The sequence below is a fragment of the Cibotium barometz genome, chromosome 14, assembly GCF_041138505.1.
Source record: "Cibotium barometz isolate CiBa-2024 chromosome 14, ASM4113850v1, whole genome shotgun sequence".
NCBI classification, from domain to species: domain Eukaryota; kingdom Viridiplantae; phylum Streptophyta; class Polypodiopsida; order Cyatheales; family Cibotiaceae; genus Cibotium; species Cibotium barometz.
In genome coordinates, this window is record NC_141059.1 from 46,680,685 (window position 1) to 46,696,136 (window position 15,452).

Genomic DNA, 15,452 nt, shown 5'->3' on the forward strand with positions numbered 1-15,452 from the left:
GATTGGGACTAGTGAGAATCCTGGATGCTTTGTTGCCACGTAAAGGTCGCTTGTTGTCTTTTCGAAAAATTCGCGGATTCCACGTGGATATGCAGAGTTATGGGAGAAGGTGAGGGTAGCACTTACACCATTTGGTGATATTCCTTAGTTGGAGGATCTGCAACCTTGGTTAGATTGGGCATTTAGAAAGCCTCAGGACATTGTCCAGCGTGCAACAAATCAAGTGTATTATATGTTGGTGGAAGATAAGCGCTGGATCACTGAGAAGGCTAATAGGGTATGGAACATTAGGAAGAGTAGGGTTTGGTGGAAGGAAGTAATCTTATAGGGTTGGTGGTCTAAGATTCCATATCAAGGGAAGGTGGTCCTATGGCGCATGCTAGTTGGAGGCCTACCATTGGGGGACTAGTTGCAAAAGCGGCGGATTGCTTTTGGTAATTGTGTGTTTTGTACTACATGCTTGGAAACATGCCCGCATCTTTTCATCTCATGTCCAGTGGCAAAGAAGGTGTGGGATTTCTTGTCTCGCGTATGGACTCCGTTGACAGATAGGAGTGGATTTTTGGCAAGATTTCGAATGGGCCAGATAATGAATTTGGGAAGGTCTTAATAGAGGAAAGTTTGCAATGGCAATATCTAATCTCTTACATGTAATGCTCGGGAAAAATTAGGGTTTCCAAACAAGGGATTTTGATCAATGATGCTTTAGCATGCTATAGCAACACTTAAATGCTAGATTTCCATCCTCAATTTAAAAAAATGATAAAGTAATTAGGGTTAATTGTTGAAAATGAAAAAAGATATCCAAATTGATTAAAAAATAAACTTTCTTGATTGATTTCTTTTGTCGAGTAGTTGACATTAGTAGGTGGAGAGGCAAGGTGGATCAGCTAATGGACTTCCCCCCTTCAAGTTGTTAGCACCGAGGCAGCTTCATTCTTGATGTTCTCCGCTTGGTTGCCCACCTTTGATCCTCGCTTCTGGGCCGCCCTCTCTAGAGCTTCCTCGTAGCTATGCGCCTTGTCCTTCACTTGTTCGGCCTTGCCCCGGGTGTCCTCTGTCACGTTTTGGGCAGCTCCCTTGCTGTTTTTAGAGGCCTTGGTCACGAAGTCCTCCACTTGCTACGTCGCCTGCCTCACTTGTGCCCTCGCCTTCTCAACTGATGCCCTACGTTGCTCGGGTGTGGGCAATAGATATTGGAGGATAGCCAAGTAGCTGCAACTGGCTCATGTAGCTCCACTTTATAGTCAAGGGGACCGTTCAGAGCGAGCAAGCTCTAGACGAGTAGGAATAGGGGCTCTGATACCAATTAATGGAAGCAATGGAGGCTTGAAGGCAAACATGGCTATGGCATTTGATGAATAGAGAAGTCCTCGCTCCGCACAGAAAGTATCCAGGGCCTGTAGATGCCTTTGTAGCCCTGTCCGACATATAATAGAATGTGTACAGTCGTACCTGAGATGTCAATCCCAGAGCCTCCTCTGTGTATGATGTAGTCTGCTACCTCGTTGATGTATAAGCCAAAGAGTGTCGGGGAGAGAGGGCAGCCGTGCTTCACACCAATGGTGCTGGCAAATATATCTGATAGCCCCCCTGGGCATCTAACTCGTCCAAACACTTGCTCATATAATCTGTAAATCCCCCGCATCATGTCGGGGGTATGCCCAGTGTCTGTAAGCGGTGGAAGAGGTGCTCTCTCGGGACTGTGTCGAAGGCTTTGCGGAAGTCCACAAAACAGCAATAGAGTCTCTGTCTCCGTGCCCGAGTTTGGTCAATCAGGCATCTCAGGGTGAAAATGTGATCAATAGTAGAGAAGGCTCGCCGAAAACCTGCCTCTTAGGGGCACGAAGCCCCTCCCTCTCAGCGTGTGTGCTCAATTCTGCCTCCAGGATAGCCCCATAGAGTTTGGCCAAGGTATGACCAATCATGATAGTCCTGTAATTACCGGGGTCCAACATGTCCTCAGCTTTGTGGATCGGTACAATAGTGTGCATCGTCCACTCAGCCGGGAAACCTTCTACCAGAGCCCTGTTAAAGAGGTAAGCAATAAAAGGAGAGAGTGTGTCAGCTGCATAAATGAAATGCTCACCCTGTAAGCCGGTGTGATCCTCAGCTCTCCCATGTTGGAATCTATGTATAGCTTGAGATACCATATCAGTAGTAAAGAAAACCGATGAGGTCGGTGGAGTCTCGGTGGGGCGAGGGATGAGTGGCTGGTGCGGAACATCATAAAGCCCTTCTGCATAACTCTGCCAGCATTGAGGATCAGTAATTGGGGTGGGGGGGCGTGGCTCTTTGAGTCGTCGCCAAGGAGTGGCTGCATCTTTGCTCATGAGCATGTGGTAGATGTCCCAGTATTGAGCCTCCTCATATGTGCGTCGCTTACGGCGTGTAAGAGACCGCATCTGTCTATTGGCCTGCTGCTGTGTTATTTCCCCTTTCGCTATCTGGGCTCGGAGATGTCGATGAAGCTCTCTGCACTCATTATCATACCATCTATTCTGGGGCATGTCCCCGGATCTAGGTGGCTTACCTGTTTGGAGATGGTGTGGAAAGCTGTGGCTAGCTGCTGTGTGCAGTATGTGCGAAAGCTGGGCCGTGAGTACATCGATGGGTGCTGTAGGGTCCATACCAAAGAGGCCATCATGTACTTTTGAATCATAAACGTCTGCAAGCTCCCGGGTAAAGTGGAAGATGGTGCGAGATGCCTGAGTGGTCGGGGGTGGCAGATCAAGAGAGCTCCTAAGAGAAAAAGCCAAATAAGTATGGTCCGCACCAATGGGGCATGTAGAGATAGTGAAAGAGTCTATCAGGTCTGTGTCCTCCCACGTGCCCAATATGTAGTCCATAGTGCTATTGCCTCTTGATGATGGGAAACATGTGAGTCTTCCCGATTCTGGCCATTGTGACATCCTGTTATAAATAACGAGATGGTGTCTCTAGCTCCGAGGTCCAGAAGGTGTTGCCCATAACCTGTACTGTCTCTGGCCCACTGTCCTCTGACATCCTCGTGGTCCCTGCATCTACATCGTCTAGTGCTTGTAGGATGAGGGGATCTGTGAAGTCGAATGATTCACACTGTCGATTTTGTGTGTGCATTGAAGTCCCCCATTAGGAGAACCTCCCGCATGGTCGAATAGTGTAGGATATCTGCGGGGATAGAGTGGCGAATGGAGACTCACTAGGAAGGGCCCCTCTCCTCCAATCTGGTCCTCCATGTGACCTGTGTTGAATCTCGACCCCTTCGACGGGAAGTAGCATATTGCCAAGTAAACTGTTCTCACCTCTGAGAGCTGCAGGCTAATCCACATGTAGCGTGCCTCTGGGTCTCTCGACACCACCCTGGTACGCTGGTGTAGTGCTCGTCTGAATAGTATAGCGATCCCACTTGAGCCTCTGGAAGTGCCCTGTTGCATCCCCTGTCTATACACTGATTCCCATTGGTACCTTGCTACCTGTGGTAAGCCTCTCTCTGTGCTTTCATGTGTCTCTGTCAGAAACATGATGTCCCGGTTCTCCATAACCTCCTCTAGTCTGCCTGGATGTGTCCATAGAGCCCCATTGCAGTTCCAAACTGCTGCATATATCTCCTTGTGCTTCTTGATAATTTCCTGTGTCCCATAGGCCACATGGCGCTATGCCACCATCTTGCCCTCTATGTATACATGGCCGTCTCTGTAATGTGCCTTTTTCCCTTCAGCACGTGCTGCTTTAATTTGTGGCATGCATGATTTCCTATGTTGTCTCTGCATCCAAGTTAGGTCATCATCAAAGTAGATGGGGTCCCTTGGTAGGTTTCTCAGAATAACTCTCTGTCTCATGAAGGTTTGCCTGCTCACTTTGTCTGCGAACTGTAGCACTAGGGCCTTACTTTGGGTGGGGTCCTTGGGTGGGGCTGTCCTCCATATCTTGGTGAATGGAAGTGGTGCATCCTCCGCATGGCCTAATTTTATGCATAAGTTTCGGCCGTCCGCCTCAGGGGTGCACCCCTCTGTCTCTGGAATACCTGTCACGCGAATGTTCAGGCGACGGATTCTCCTCATCTTCTCTTCATCTAGTGTGGATTGGACCGTGTGCGTGTCCTCTTGTACTTCTTTCTTAATGTTTTTCTTGACCACTTCCACCCATCCTTCTCTTATTGCTTCCAGGGTTTTGGTAATCGTCTGGGTGAGCTCCTCCTTCATGGCTTCTTTGTCTGCCTCGAGGATTTCCCCTTCTTCTGGGCATTCATGCAGTGAAGCTACTTCGCCTTTAAGCTGGGCAATCTCCTGCATTGTTTCCTTTTCTTTCTTCCATGTTTCTGTCTCGGCCTCCAACTTAGCAATGTGATCGAGGAGGCTCTTTTGGACAGTGTTGAGCTTGTATGACGTTTCTTCTGTCGTTAATCCTTGTGGGGGGAGAGAGAGAGAGAGAGAGAGAGAGAGAGAGAGAGAGAGAGACAATGTAGATAGATTGCACGACTCATTGATGTGGCTTGTATTTTACTTCAATCAAGTACAATGCTTTTATAGGCTTAAAAGCCTATCCTATATGACATCATTCCTTAAGTCACTACAATATAATATCTAGATATTTTATTGAACCACTCTAAGAGTGGGTTCACACACACACACATAAATATGTAGCCCCTTTATTCTCCCAAGATTGCATGGTAAGAAAATTGCCTCGAAAATCGAAGTCGTAGCGTGACCCTCTCCCCCCTCCGGTGGTTCTGCCTGTGCCTCCCCCCCCCCCCTTTCCTTCTTTGTAGCTATGCTTGCTCCACCCCCCCTCTCAATGCCGACCCTCCCCCCCTCTATGCGCCCTTTTGTTTTCTTTTCCGCCATAGACAACCACGCCCCCTCCCTCCCCCCCTTGTCTCCCCCTTCCTTCTCGGTAGCCTCTTCTCCGTTTCGCCTGTTCAATTGTCCCTCTCCGCCAGCCCTTCCCTCCTCCTCTCTGTGTGTGCGCACCACCCTCCCCCCTCTCCCTTAGCCCACGTGGCCCTTGCCCTTCGCCGTCGTTTTTTTTTTTTTTGTGTTTCCTTTTCTTTTCTTTTTCTTTTCCTTTTTCCTTCTTTTCTTTTTTCTTTTTCTTTTCTTTTCCTTTTTTTTTCTTTCTTTTTCTTTCTTTTTCTTTTTCTTTTCTTTCTTTCTTTCCTTCTTCTTCTTCTTCTTCTTTTCTTTTCTTCTTTTCTTTCTTTTCTTTTTCTTTTTTTCTTTTCCTTTTCTTCTCCTTTCTGTGCCCTCCGTCCCATCCTTTCCTCTCTTCTCTGCCATTTCTAGTCCGTCCTTGTTCCTCCAGTAGCAATCTTAGGTTGTGGGTATCTCTTCATTGTCTCGGCAAGTTTCGGCCTCTTCCGGTCTTCGCCCCCGAGAGGACTCCATGGCAGTCGTTCCTCCCCCGACCGAGGCCGTCGTTACTTGCCTTTCGTTTTTCGAAGCAGACATGCAGCTTCTTGTTACGACTACCGAGGCCGTTGTTACCTTCCTTTCCCCTCTTCTCCGCCATCTCCAGCTTGTCCTTGTTCCTCTAGCCGCGCCCTCAGGTTGTGGGTATTTCTTCATTGTCTTGGCAAGTTTTGGCCTCTTTCGGTCTTTGCCCCGAGGAGGACTCCATGCGGAAGCGGCGGGAAGCCTTCTTGAGACTTTGGAGGCCTAGCCCTTTCCTCATAGATAGAGGCGGTGGCCCCATTTGGCACTACAGACCACTTGTGTTGTTGTTCTCCCCTCCCCTCCCTCCCCCTGTATGAGATAGCCTTCTCCTCATAGAGTGGCCAGTCGGAGGAGAAGCATCTCTTCTCCTTATGATCACTTGTTTCCCGCCCTTATATGAGGCGAGTTTGTATTTAGCCCTTCGTGGTTGTACTTAGCCCTTTGTGGCTGTTTTCTCTTTAACTAATTGAAGGATCATTTCCGGAAAAAAACATGTAGCCCTTTTGGACTTGGATAAGGCTTGTTCTCCAACAAACCTGTCTATTCTCCTTCGATCCTGCCCTTCCAATGTCACATGCAGTCTGCACTATAGTGCATGGTGACAAGATGGCTCTACTCCGAGCACAGAACCATTTTCTTATGGAGCATCTCCATCTCTTGGAGGCAACAACAACAAAACCCACTCCTCCACTTATCCCCGACTTCGTCACCCTCTTCTTTTAGATGGAACAACAAAGACGAGAGGATGAATCCAGATGGCGGGAAGAAAAAGCAGATAGATGGGACTATGAGGAAGCCCAACGCAAGCTTGAAGAAGACCGGCATTGGACATGTTACTTGAACACCAATGGGAAAAGGAGGCATTGCATCTGATGTATCAGCACCTCTCTTAAGTTTTCGCACCCATAGTTGCCACCACCCAGAATCCCGTGACATTAACAACCGTCATCTGAACTCAACCGAATTTTAGTAAGTATGATGATAATTGTGATCATTTAGCTGTCAATCAATTTATTTATCAGTTTAATGCTTATTTTCTATTGGCAAAGTTAACGGATCCTCAAGACAAAGTCCATGTAGCAGCTCTCCACCTGAAGGCAATCACTTGGTGGCAACATTGGTCTAGTATCCATACAGACCATATCACAACTGTCACCTGTGCTTCAGTTTTCGGGAAAGGTTATCACTTCAGCACAACAGATAGGGTTATCTGAGCAGGCTTAGATGGATCAATTCATTCGTGGATTAGTTCCTAACATCCGGTTCACAGTTTGTAACTTTGAATCGAGCACATATGATCGAGCTTTGACTCTTGCTCAAAATGAAGAAATGAGGATGAACAAAGGTAAGCCTAAACAACCAAAGTCTAGTACCAAACCCTAATCGGGGAAGGGTAATTCGTCTTCTAAGGACACTAAGATGAATCCAACAGTCCTAGCTCTAGTTCAGCGGCGGGTAAGGAATCCAATCCTAAGAAAACCCCTAAGGAAAAGGCTAAAGCAGGCATCATTGGAGGATATCTTCCTCTAGTGGAGCAAAGGAAGTACCAGTTAGACAATAGATGTTTTTTTTGTCATACCATTGGGCATGGTAAGAAGGATTATCAAAAATGGCAAGCGAAGCAAGCCTCATAAGTATTTTCCGCTCCTCCAGAACCGCATGCTACCACCAATACGGTTCAGCTCTTACCTATCCCATGCCATCCGTGGTGCTTGATGCTAAGCAGGAGGGTGAGGCTACAACCACACAGAAAAGCCTGATCCGAGCTTATAGATCTGCCAAGGGCCGCCATATTCATAGTCTTTTTTGACATGCGCAGTTCTGAGGACACTCTCTCTCCCCAGTTGGCTACCAACATGAGCTGTACTCTAGTGCCCTATCATTTGGAAGTGGACAGGTTTACACCTGGTCTTTGCACCCACATTTCTCTAAAGGCATAGCAGTTTTCTTTTCAAGTTCAAAGGGTCTCAGTTCAACGAGATTTCATTGTCTTTGCTCTTTTGGGAGCATGACACTTTTATTATCTCTAAAGATTTTCCTGAGCTTGTCATGATTTGTGGGGATAGGAGCATTCTTGGCATTCCTATGATTTCTCATCTCCAGGCCCAACGAACTGTCTGCAAGGGAGTGGAAGGAGTTACGCCCAGACAGCTTCTATCTCATCGATAACAGTTGTCTCATCTTCTTCTTCTTCAGTCCCTCAGTTGTTAGATCTCCTTTCTCATTCAGACATTTTGCTTAAGGATAATCTCCCACCCAGTATTCCACCCTCTCCTCATGAGGATCATCATATTGATTTGGTCCTTAGGACAGAATCTCCTAGCGATTTTCCCTATTGTCTTTCCAAGACTTTCAAGGGCAAGCTAGAACAGAAGTCAGTACTTAAACATTTGAAACCTGTTCCTTATGGACGCGTTTTCACAGTCAACACAGACCACCAAGCACTTAAGTGGCTCTCGACGATGCCAAGTGCCCAGTGGAGTGATTGGCACACGAGATTGCGTCGGCTATTCCACCAGTGGTGGCCGATGCTGTTAGGAAAAACACTTGCATTTACCATTCAGGAGTTTACCATTCTCAAAATCTTTGGAAGTTACTTGGATAGCATGACTAATCCGCATGTCGATTCGGTAGAGTTTGGTACTCAATACAGTTTGGCCCTCAATTTTGAGCTTGGCCATTATTCAGTTCACAAATATGCAAATAAGTCTAGACGAGATGTCCACTTCAAGGAAGGGGATAAGGTCTATTTGCATATCACCAAACAGAGATTGAAACGGGTGGGCAAACTTTGTCCCAAGCTTTCTTTCTGTAGTTTTGGACCTTTTCAAATAGTTAAAAAGTTAAGTGATGTCTCCATGAAATTGAAGTTGCCTAATAGTTGGGCGATGCATGATGTTTTCCATGTTTCTTGGCTAAAACCATATGTTAGACTTTGATGTTTTAGATGAACAGCAACCAGACGTGATAGACCAATCAGAAGTCGTTGAGCCTGAGCAGATCCTTCTTCATTGTTGGAAGCATGGTCCCGGTCAAAGACTCTGTCAGTTCTATACGAAGTTTCGAGATCGAGGTACCCGCGAAGCAGTTTGGCTAGACGAAGATTTCTTTCAAGAGCATCCCCAGTTGTTGGCGGACTACTTGGAAGCCGAACGTGTCGCTAAAGCAGCGAGACTTGGTAGACGAATTAGAAGTCATTGAGCATGAGCAGATTCTTCTTCATCGTTGGAAGCATGGTTTTGGTCGAAGACTCCGTCAGGTCTATACGAAGTTCCGAGAGATCGAGGTACCCACCAAGCAGTTTTGCTAGACGAAGAGTTCTTTCAAGAGTATCCCCAGTTGTTGGTGGACTACTTGGAAGCCATGAACCTGTCGCCAAGCTAAGCAGGAGGGAATGTCACGTGCACTTTGTAGTATAGTGCATGGTGACAAGATGGCTAGATGAAGATTTCTTTCAAGAGTATCCCGAGTTGTTGGCGGACTACTTGGAAGCCGAACGTGTCGCTAAGCAGCGAGACTTGGTAGACGAATTAGAAGTCATTGAGCTTGAGCAGATTCTTCTTCATCGTTTGAAGCATGTTTTTGGTCGTAGACTCCGTCAGGTCTATACCAAGCAGTTTTGCTAGACGAAGAGTTCTTTCAAGAGTATCCCCAGTTGTTGGCGGACTACTTGGAAGCCATGAACCTGCCGCCAAGCTAAGCAGGAGGGAATGTCCCATGCACTCTGTACTATAGTGCACGGTGACAAGATGGCTCATCATTAGTGCAACACTGTACAGCAGTAGAACCCTTTAGGATTTGATGTTTGTCATACGCCGTGACCCCATTGTAATCCTCAGTTCAGGATATGTCGGGCATGAGCTACGTAGGTCATTCCTCAGCCTTAGTAGTGAGTGAGTGAGTTAGTCAAGTCTCTTAACCCACTTGGAGAGAATCATTCATGCATATAGAGTTATAGACAACCTAAACCGTTGCAGAAGCGTTATAATATCATCAAGTATTACCATGTTTTATAGCATTTTTTACAGCATTTATTACCATTATTCCTCCATTTATCAAGTCATGTAGCTTTATTTAGCTAGTCGGCCAGCTTCACAGCCAACCGACCAGCACCTAAAGTGCATATAAATAGCATTGCTTCACATCATTCATTCATCATTTCATAAGCATTCCAGTCTTCAGTCTCTTGGAGCTGAGCATATAGAGCATACATCAACAAACGCATCAGCCAGCATTCAGTCAAGGAAGGAAGCGCTTAAATACATGCATTTTCAGCCTTCATACAGAATTCAGCATCCATACATATCATCGTTTTGCTACAACCCTATTGGTGAAGGTAAAGCACATTCATTCATTCATTTTCAGCACATAAACACAGCCTAGAACAGTCCCAATCAGATTTGCAGCCTTCCTACATTCCATTGGAAGAGTGCATAGGCTTGAGATCGGTCATCATTGGTGCTTCTACAGCCGTGTAGAGTTCAGCCTGACTCTTGGTCTTTCAAGGTCTTGCGTTTGGCTTATCTACAGTCCCAAGTCAATCCATTTATCTCTTCAAAGATAATAAAGCAAATACTCCTAGCAATAGGAGGGGCCCCTTTAGTGGGTAATTTGGGACCCAATAAGGTGTACAGTTCTATATCTCTCTCCCCCATCTCTTAAAGTTTGAAGTGATAAAAGTGGATTGCTAAAGACTCGCGAAACTTAAGATAAAGAAGGCGGTGTGAGACTGTGTGACAGGATCCTTCATTACGCATAGTTCCGCTGCATGTTACACCCAAATCAGGTTAGTAAAATTTCATGTGGCACCAATGGCTTACTCTCGATCGTATGTGAAAGTATCATTACTTGCAATCTGCCTATTGTTCCTTTAATCCTCCTCTTCGAAAAAGAAGTGTCATACATCATAGCAGGCCCCGTGAGGGTATCAAGGAGCCAGTGCCTTGGTACTAGATTCTTGAAGTGAGCTTAGAAGCACACACCGACTCTGCAAACAAGGCAAAGTAGCATAGCCTCTCACACCAAACGGGCTCGGGAAGCTGGTCACATGATTTAAGATAGGGCCAGTTATGTATACGTATGAAATGACTAGCTCAGCCGCCTTGCCTTTATATAAGGACTACCGATTTGCAACTTGATGTGAGGTATTAAAGAGCATGATTTTGGTTTTAGCAGGATTTATGGAAGATCCCTCGCAAGACAAGCCCGGTGTCTATGCAACCCCTTTGCTGAGATCAAAAGCATGTAGTAGAAGGATAGGTACACTGTTTGAGCTAGCTTTTGCTCCTAGGTGAGAGAGAGAGAGAGAGAGAGAGAGAGAGAGAGAGAGAGAGAGTTATATTAACGTCTATGAGACCAAAAGTAATACAATGGTACCATGGATATATTGAGCCATGGAAAACTAAAAGAAAAAGTAAAATGAAAACATCTGACAGCACATGTGATCAACAGATAGCCATGGAAAACTAAAAGAAAAAGTAAAATGAAAACATCTGACCGCACATGTGATCAACAGATGATCCTGTGTAGAGTAAGATATGTTGTGATTAGCTAATGACGATACTCGCCTCGGCCAGAACCAATGTGATGGTGGAGAGAGAGGAGTTGTAATGTGAGATGGCTAAATGTGGTGAGAATTAAGGAAGTATTAAAAGGGGATTTTCATCTTTTGACTATTTTGAATGCCAATGCCATTCAATTAGGAAGCCTCTTATTAAGTATGAAAGATTCACTAGGAGGATTTGACTCTATTGTGTTTTTGTAAGAGTTTGAGCTCTTTCAAGTGCTTGCACAGCCTGTAAGGGTTTTGTGCCTAATGAGTTAGGAGCATAGTTGTAAAAACTTGGTGTTGGCAAGGTCCAAACCCCGTTCTCACGCCCCGTTCTCACGTTTTTACCTGGGAGAAGCTGTTGCCAACTCCACTGAGATGTTTGCATCCCAACTTGTGAGCCAACCTTTTCCAACCCTTTCGACAGCAACATTGGAAGCATTGGTTGGGAAAGGCTACATTACTAAGCTTGCACTTGTGAAAATAATGTCTTACCTAGTTGTCAAATGGAAAGATTATGAGTGCCATCCTAAGTGCAGCTGTGTCATTGCCATTGTGGTGCATGATGCATCTTTAAGTAAGTTGTAATCTTGCACAAGGTCCTCCTGCTTGTGCAGGTAAACCTGTCTATGGAACACAACTAACCCTATGACATGGACATCGTGCGGATCCGTTTTCATTTTCATTCTTTGCCGGTTTAAAGAACTTTGGGGATTCCACTCTATTGGGACATTTTGACAACTATGGTTAGGAGAATAATCTGGACTGTCATCTTTATATTGGGGCGTGCAGCTACGATTTCCATTCTGTTGGGACATTTTGACAAGTATGGTTAGGAGAATAATCTGGACTGTCATCTTTATAGTGGGACATGCAGGCTCGTAGCTCCCTGTGGCTAACCAATTTCTCCTCTGTTTTGTTTTTCAGCCACTCAGTCTATCCAGTCCCGTACGAGTGTTTATGATGGGATGTATTCTATCCTGCAGCTAGAGAATGTGTTTAGCATCGGGAATGATCTAAAGGTTCCATATTTGGTGTGGCTAAATGTCCAGGTATGATGATCTGTTTGAAGTTTGAGAATTCCCATATCGTAAGATATTTTGGTCCCTCTGATGCTCCTTTCTGTTGGTTCTTGCACAGTACCCAGGTTTTTTCAAGGAGCATGGACTTGACATGGCACCGTTTGTGCTTTCAGCAATTGAAGCAGTGCACATTAATTATATCTCGTCACCGGAAGTTAGCTTTCTAAAAAGCATAAAAGCAGCCTCTCAAAAGAGGAAAACAAAGCTAGTTTTCGAGTTTTTGGATGCAGCAGGGGTGGAGCCAAGTACGAATGCAACGTATGGTGATCTTTTGAAGAATTTGGTGGCTATTGCAGGCTTTGCATCGGGCATTCTTGTTCCGAAGGGCTTCATCTGGCCAGTTGATGACGAGAGTCTGTATCTGGAGCCATCGACAACTCTAGTGCAGGATGCACACAAAGCGGGTTTAGAAGTGTATGCCTCAGGCTTTGTTAATGATGCTCCTCTACCTGTGTATAATTACAGTTTCGATCCCATACAAGAGTATCTACAGTTCGTCTCTGGCAGTGGTCCCATAGTGGACGGTGTCATCACTGACTTCCCAATAACAGCCTCAGAGGCCTTTGGTTTGTGTTTTGATTTTCTAGACTCCTATGAATGGATTTTATGCTAAACTGATTTCTCTCAACTTATGTTAATATTTTACTCCAATAATGCAGGGTGTTACAGTAGCTTTTCTCAAGTGGCATCATCAGAACTAGGTATGAATACTGCACCAATGCTTTAGCTTCTCTTGATGCTAATCTAAACAGGATTACTTGATGTTAATACGTTTGTGTGCTTCTCAGAAAACAAGGATGTGGGACCTGTTATAGTTTCCCACAATGGAGCAAGCGGGAATTTCCCTGGCTGCACACAGCTTGCGTATGAGGGGGCTATCAAGGATGGGGCAGATTACATCGATTGTCCGATCCAGATGACCAAAGATGGTGTACCAATATGTAGAGAATCTCCAGATCTCTTGATAAGCACAGATGTTTCACGTCACTCTGAGTTTTTTCCATCAAGGCTAAGTAGCATTGCTCAGTTTCAGGAGTCCAAAGGTTTATTCTCCATCAACATGACTTGGAGTGAGATAAAAAATCTGAAAGGTGGGTAAGAGATGCTTTGGTTGGGTCATCTTGTTAATTGATGCGGGGTTGTATGGTGTCCTCTATGATCCTTTATCTGATGGCACTTTTGAATGTATTGTGTGTTATTGCAGCTGTGATGTACAGTCCTGAGCACGAATTTGGTGTCCTTCGAAACCCTGCTTTTGACAGAACACAAGACATCCTTAGGTTGTCCGATTTTCTGGCTTGGGCATCCCAGAATGCATCAAAGGCAGGAGTTTTCATTAACATCCAAGTAAGATTTTTTTGCGGTCTGTGTGTGGGCGTGTGAAAGAGAGAGAGAGTCGTGGGGCCATGCGTGGGCTCAGATTTGGACCATACGTTCTTTCAAATGTAATTTGTTTTACTACTATGTCTTCAGAACAAATCTTTAGAAGGGTTTTCTTTCATGTCACCTCATCTTTTCACTTGACAGTCTACCCTGATGTTTTACCATCATGCAGAACGCATACTTCATAGAAACATCTCTACATCTTGATGTCATCGGCTCTGTTATTTCTGCCCTTGATGCTGCTGGCTATGGAAAGTCATCCCGAATACTAATACAGTCAGAAGATAGTGCCGTGCTTAAGCGTCTCCAACAGTTGACATCCTATACGCTAGTGTACAAAGTCAAGTCAGAGAATGTCTCTATAACGAAGGAAAGTGTGCAGCAAATCAAGCAACTGGCATCAAGTGTAACTTTACCAAGAGGATTAATAACGCCAGCAAATGAGTTGTTTTTTTTGGATAACTCATCCAATGTGATTGGGCAGTTTAAAGCTCAGAATGTGACTGTGTATGTCTCTTATTTGAGAAGTGAGTTTGTTGCATTGCCCTTTGATTATGAAGGAGACCCCACGCTAGAGCTCAACACCATGGTGCAAGCAATTGAAGTTGATGGGATTATCACGGATTTTCCTGCAACAGCCAGAGCCTATTTGGGTAATGTCCCAACCCTCAAGGGTCTCTAATAACATATATGGTTGTCCGGTATTGCATGCTAAAAACTGTGTTGCACAAAACCTTGCAGGCAATGAGTGTCGAAACTTGAACCCATCGGCGGATGTATATTCAATGTTTTTAGTGACACCAGGGAATCTGATGACACAAACTGTGCCTCCAAGTAATGTTCCACCAGCTGATCCACCAGCTTCTGAGCTCGCTGTTACAGAGCCTGCATTACCTCCCTCAGTAGTCACAGTTGTATCGCCTACATCTGCCAGTTCTGAAGCAAAGGCACCTGCAACGACATCAAATGCTGGTTTTGAACCGTTTCCCTTCTTGTCTACTAGTTTGGTAGTCTTGCTCAGTATGGTTTACATCTTGGTCTTCTGAGCTCCTTTTTACTCTCACATGCCACCAGACCTTTGGTTCGTTTATGAGCTGTATACTGTAGAGTTGGTCTGTTCCATTGAGTAGGCTTGAGTTGAGCAATGACAGCGAACTGTTGGTGATGAACGTGAAGATTGTATCTTCCATCTGGCTGGATAAATGGAAAGGGAAGACGGAAAGGGAAGTTTTGCCTGGGCACGTACACTACTTTGTATCTACATTTCTGTCATTTAATGCATTTCTCATATTTATCCCGGTGTTTGAAATGTGCTTTCCCTGAAGTCATGGTAGCTGGTCGAAGGAGCGAGAATTTGCCATCAGGAGAGGGTACAGAGACTGTCTGCGTCAGAATGGTTGCACCATTGTGACAAGTCAGCCAGCCCTTAGTTCACTCTAACATAGCTGAATCAGCAAATGGCCATTTACCATGTGTCTGCAAATTCTGACTTATGCTAGCTTGTCTGTATCATGAAACATGTCAGCTCCTATCCTCGCTACCCCTGATGGATGGAAGATGGGTCATGTGTCACACTGTCGCAACCCACTTTGCAGTGCACTTCCTGCACCCATTCCCTTGTCATGGAGATCGCCGCTTCATCATTGTTTTGAAAGAGAGTGCAAATGGGCTCCAACACCATTCCCTCGTCATGAAGATTAACTTTTCGATCTATGGTTTGAAAGAGAGTCTACCACTTTGCAATGGCCTCCCACCCAGCACACATTCCCTTGTCATGAAGATAAACCTTTTTATCCATGTTTTGAAAGAGAGTGTACCACTTTGCAATGGATTCACAGCACCCATTCCCTTGTCAAACCTTTTTATCAATGTTTTGAAAGAGAGTGTACCACTTTGCAATGGATTCACAGCACCCATTCCCTTGTCATGAAGATAATCTCTTTATCAATATTTTGAAAGAGATTGCATCTTGAACCTTCAGTGGTTTTTGGGGATTTTCAGGCACCCATTTTTGAAGTGCACGCG

The 15,452-nt window shown here is 45.2% G+C and overlaps 1 protein-coding gene across 4 annotated transcripts in view; it reads left to right on the forward strand.

The window, feature by feature from the left end:
• LOC147632095 (glycerophosphodiester phosphodiesterase GDPDL7-like) overlaps nucleotides 1–14,721 on the forward strand; it is a 57,260-nt gene extending 42,539 nt beyond the window's left edge. For 3 of the 4 annotated variants that reach the window (XM_086808679.1, XM_086808681.1, XM_086808682.1), the window contains 7 exons: nucleotides 11,890–12,014; nucleotides 12,103–12,610; nucleotides 12,704–12,745; nucleotides 12,833–13,135; nucleotides 13,249–13,391; nucleotides 13,600–14,080; nucleotides 14,169–14,721. In XM_086808679.1, the coding sequence (XP_086664805.1) occupies nucleotides 11,890–12,014; nucleotides 12,103–12,610; nucleotides 12,704–12,745; nucleotides 12,833–13,135; nucleotides 13,249–13,391; nucleotides 13,600–14,080; nucleotides 14,169–14,473 (1,907 nt within the window). In that variant the 3' untranslated portion in view covers nucleotides 14,474–14,721. Of the gene's footprint in view, nucleotides 1–10,579; nucleotides 10,674–11,889; nucleotides 12,015–12,102; nucleotides 12,611–12,703; nucleotides 12,746–12,832; nucleotides 13,136–13,248; nucleotides 13,392–13,599; nucleotides 14,081–14,168 lie in introns of those variants that run through there. The other variant, XM_086808680.1, reaches the window with a different exon arrangement.
• The last annotated feature ends 731 nt before the right edge of the window (nucleotides 14,722–15,452 follow it).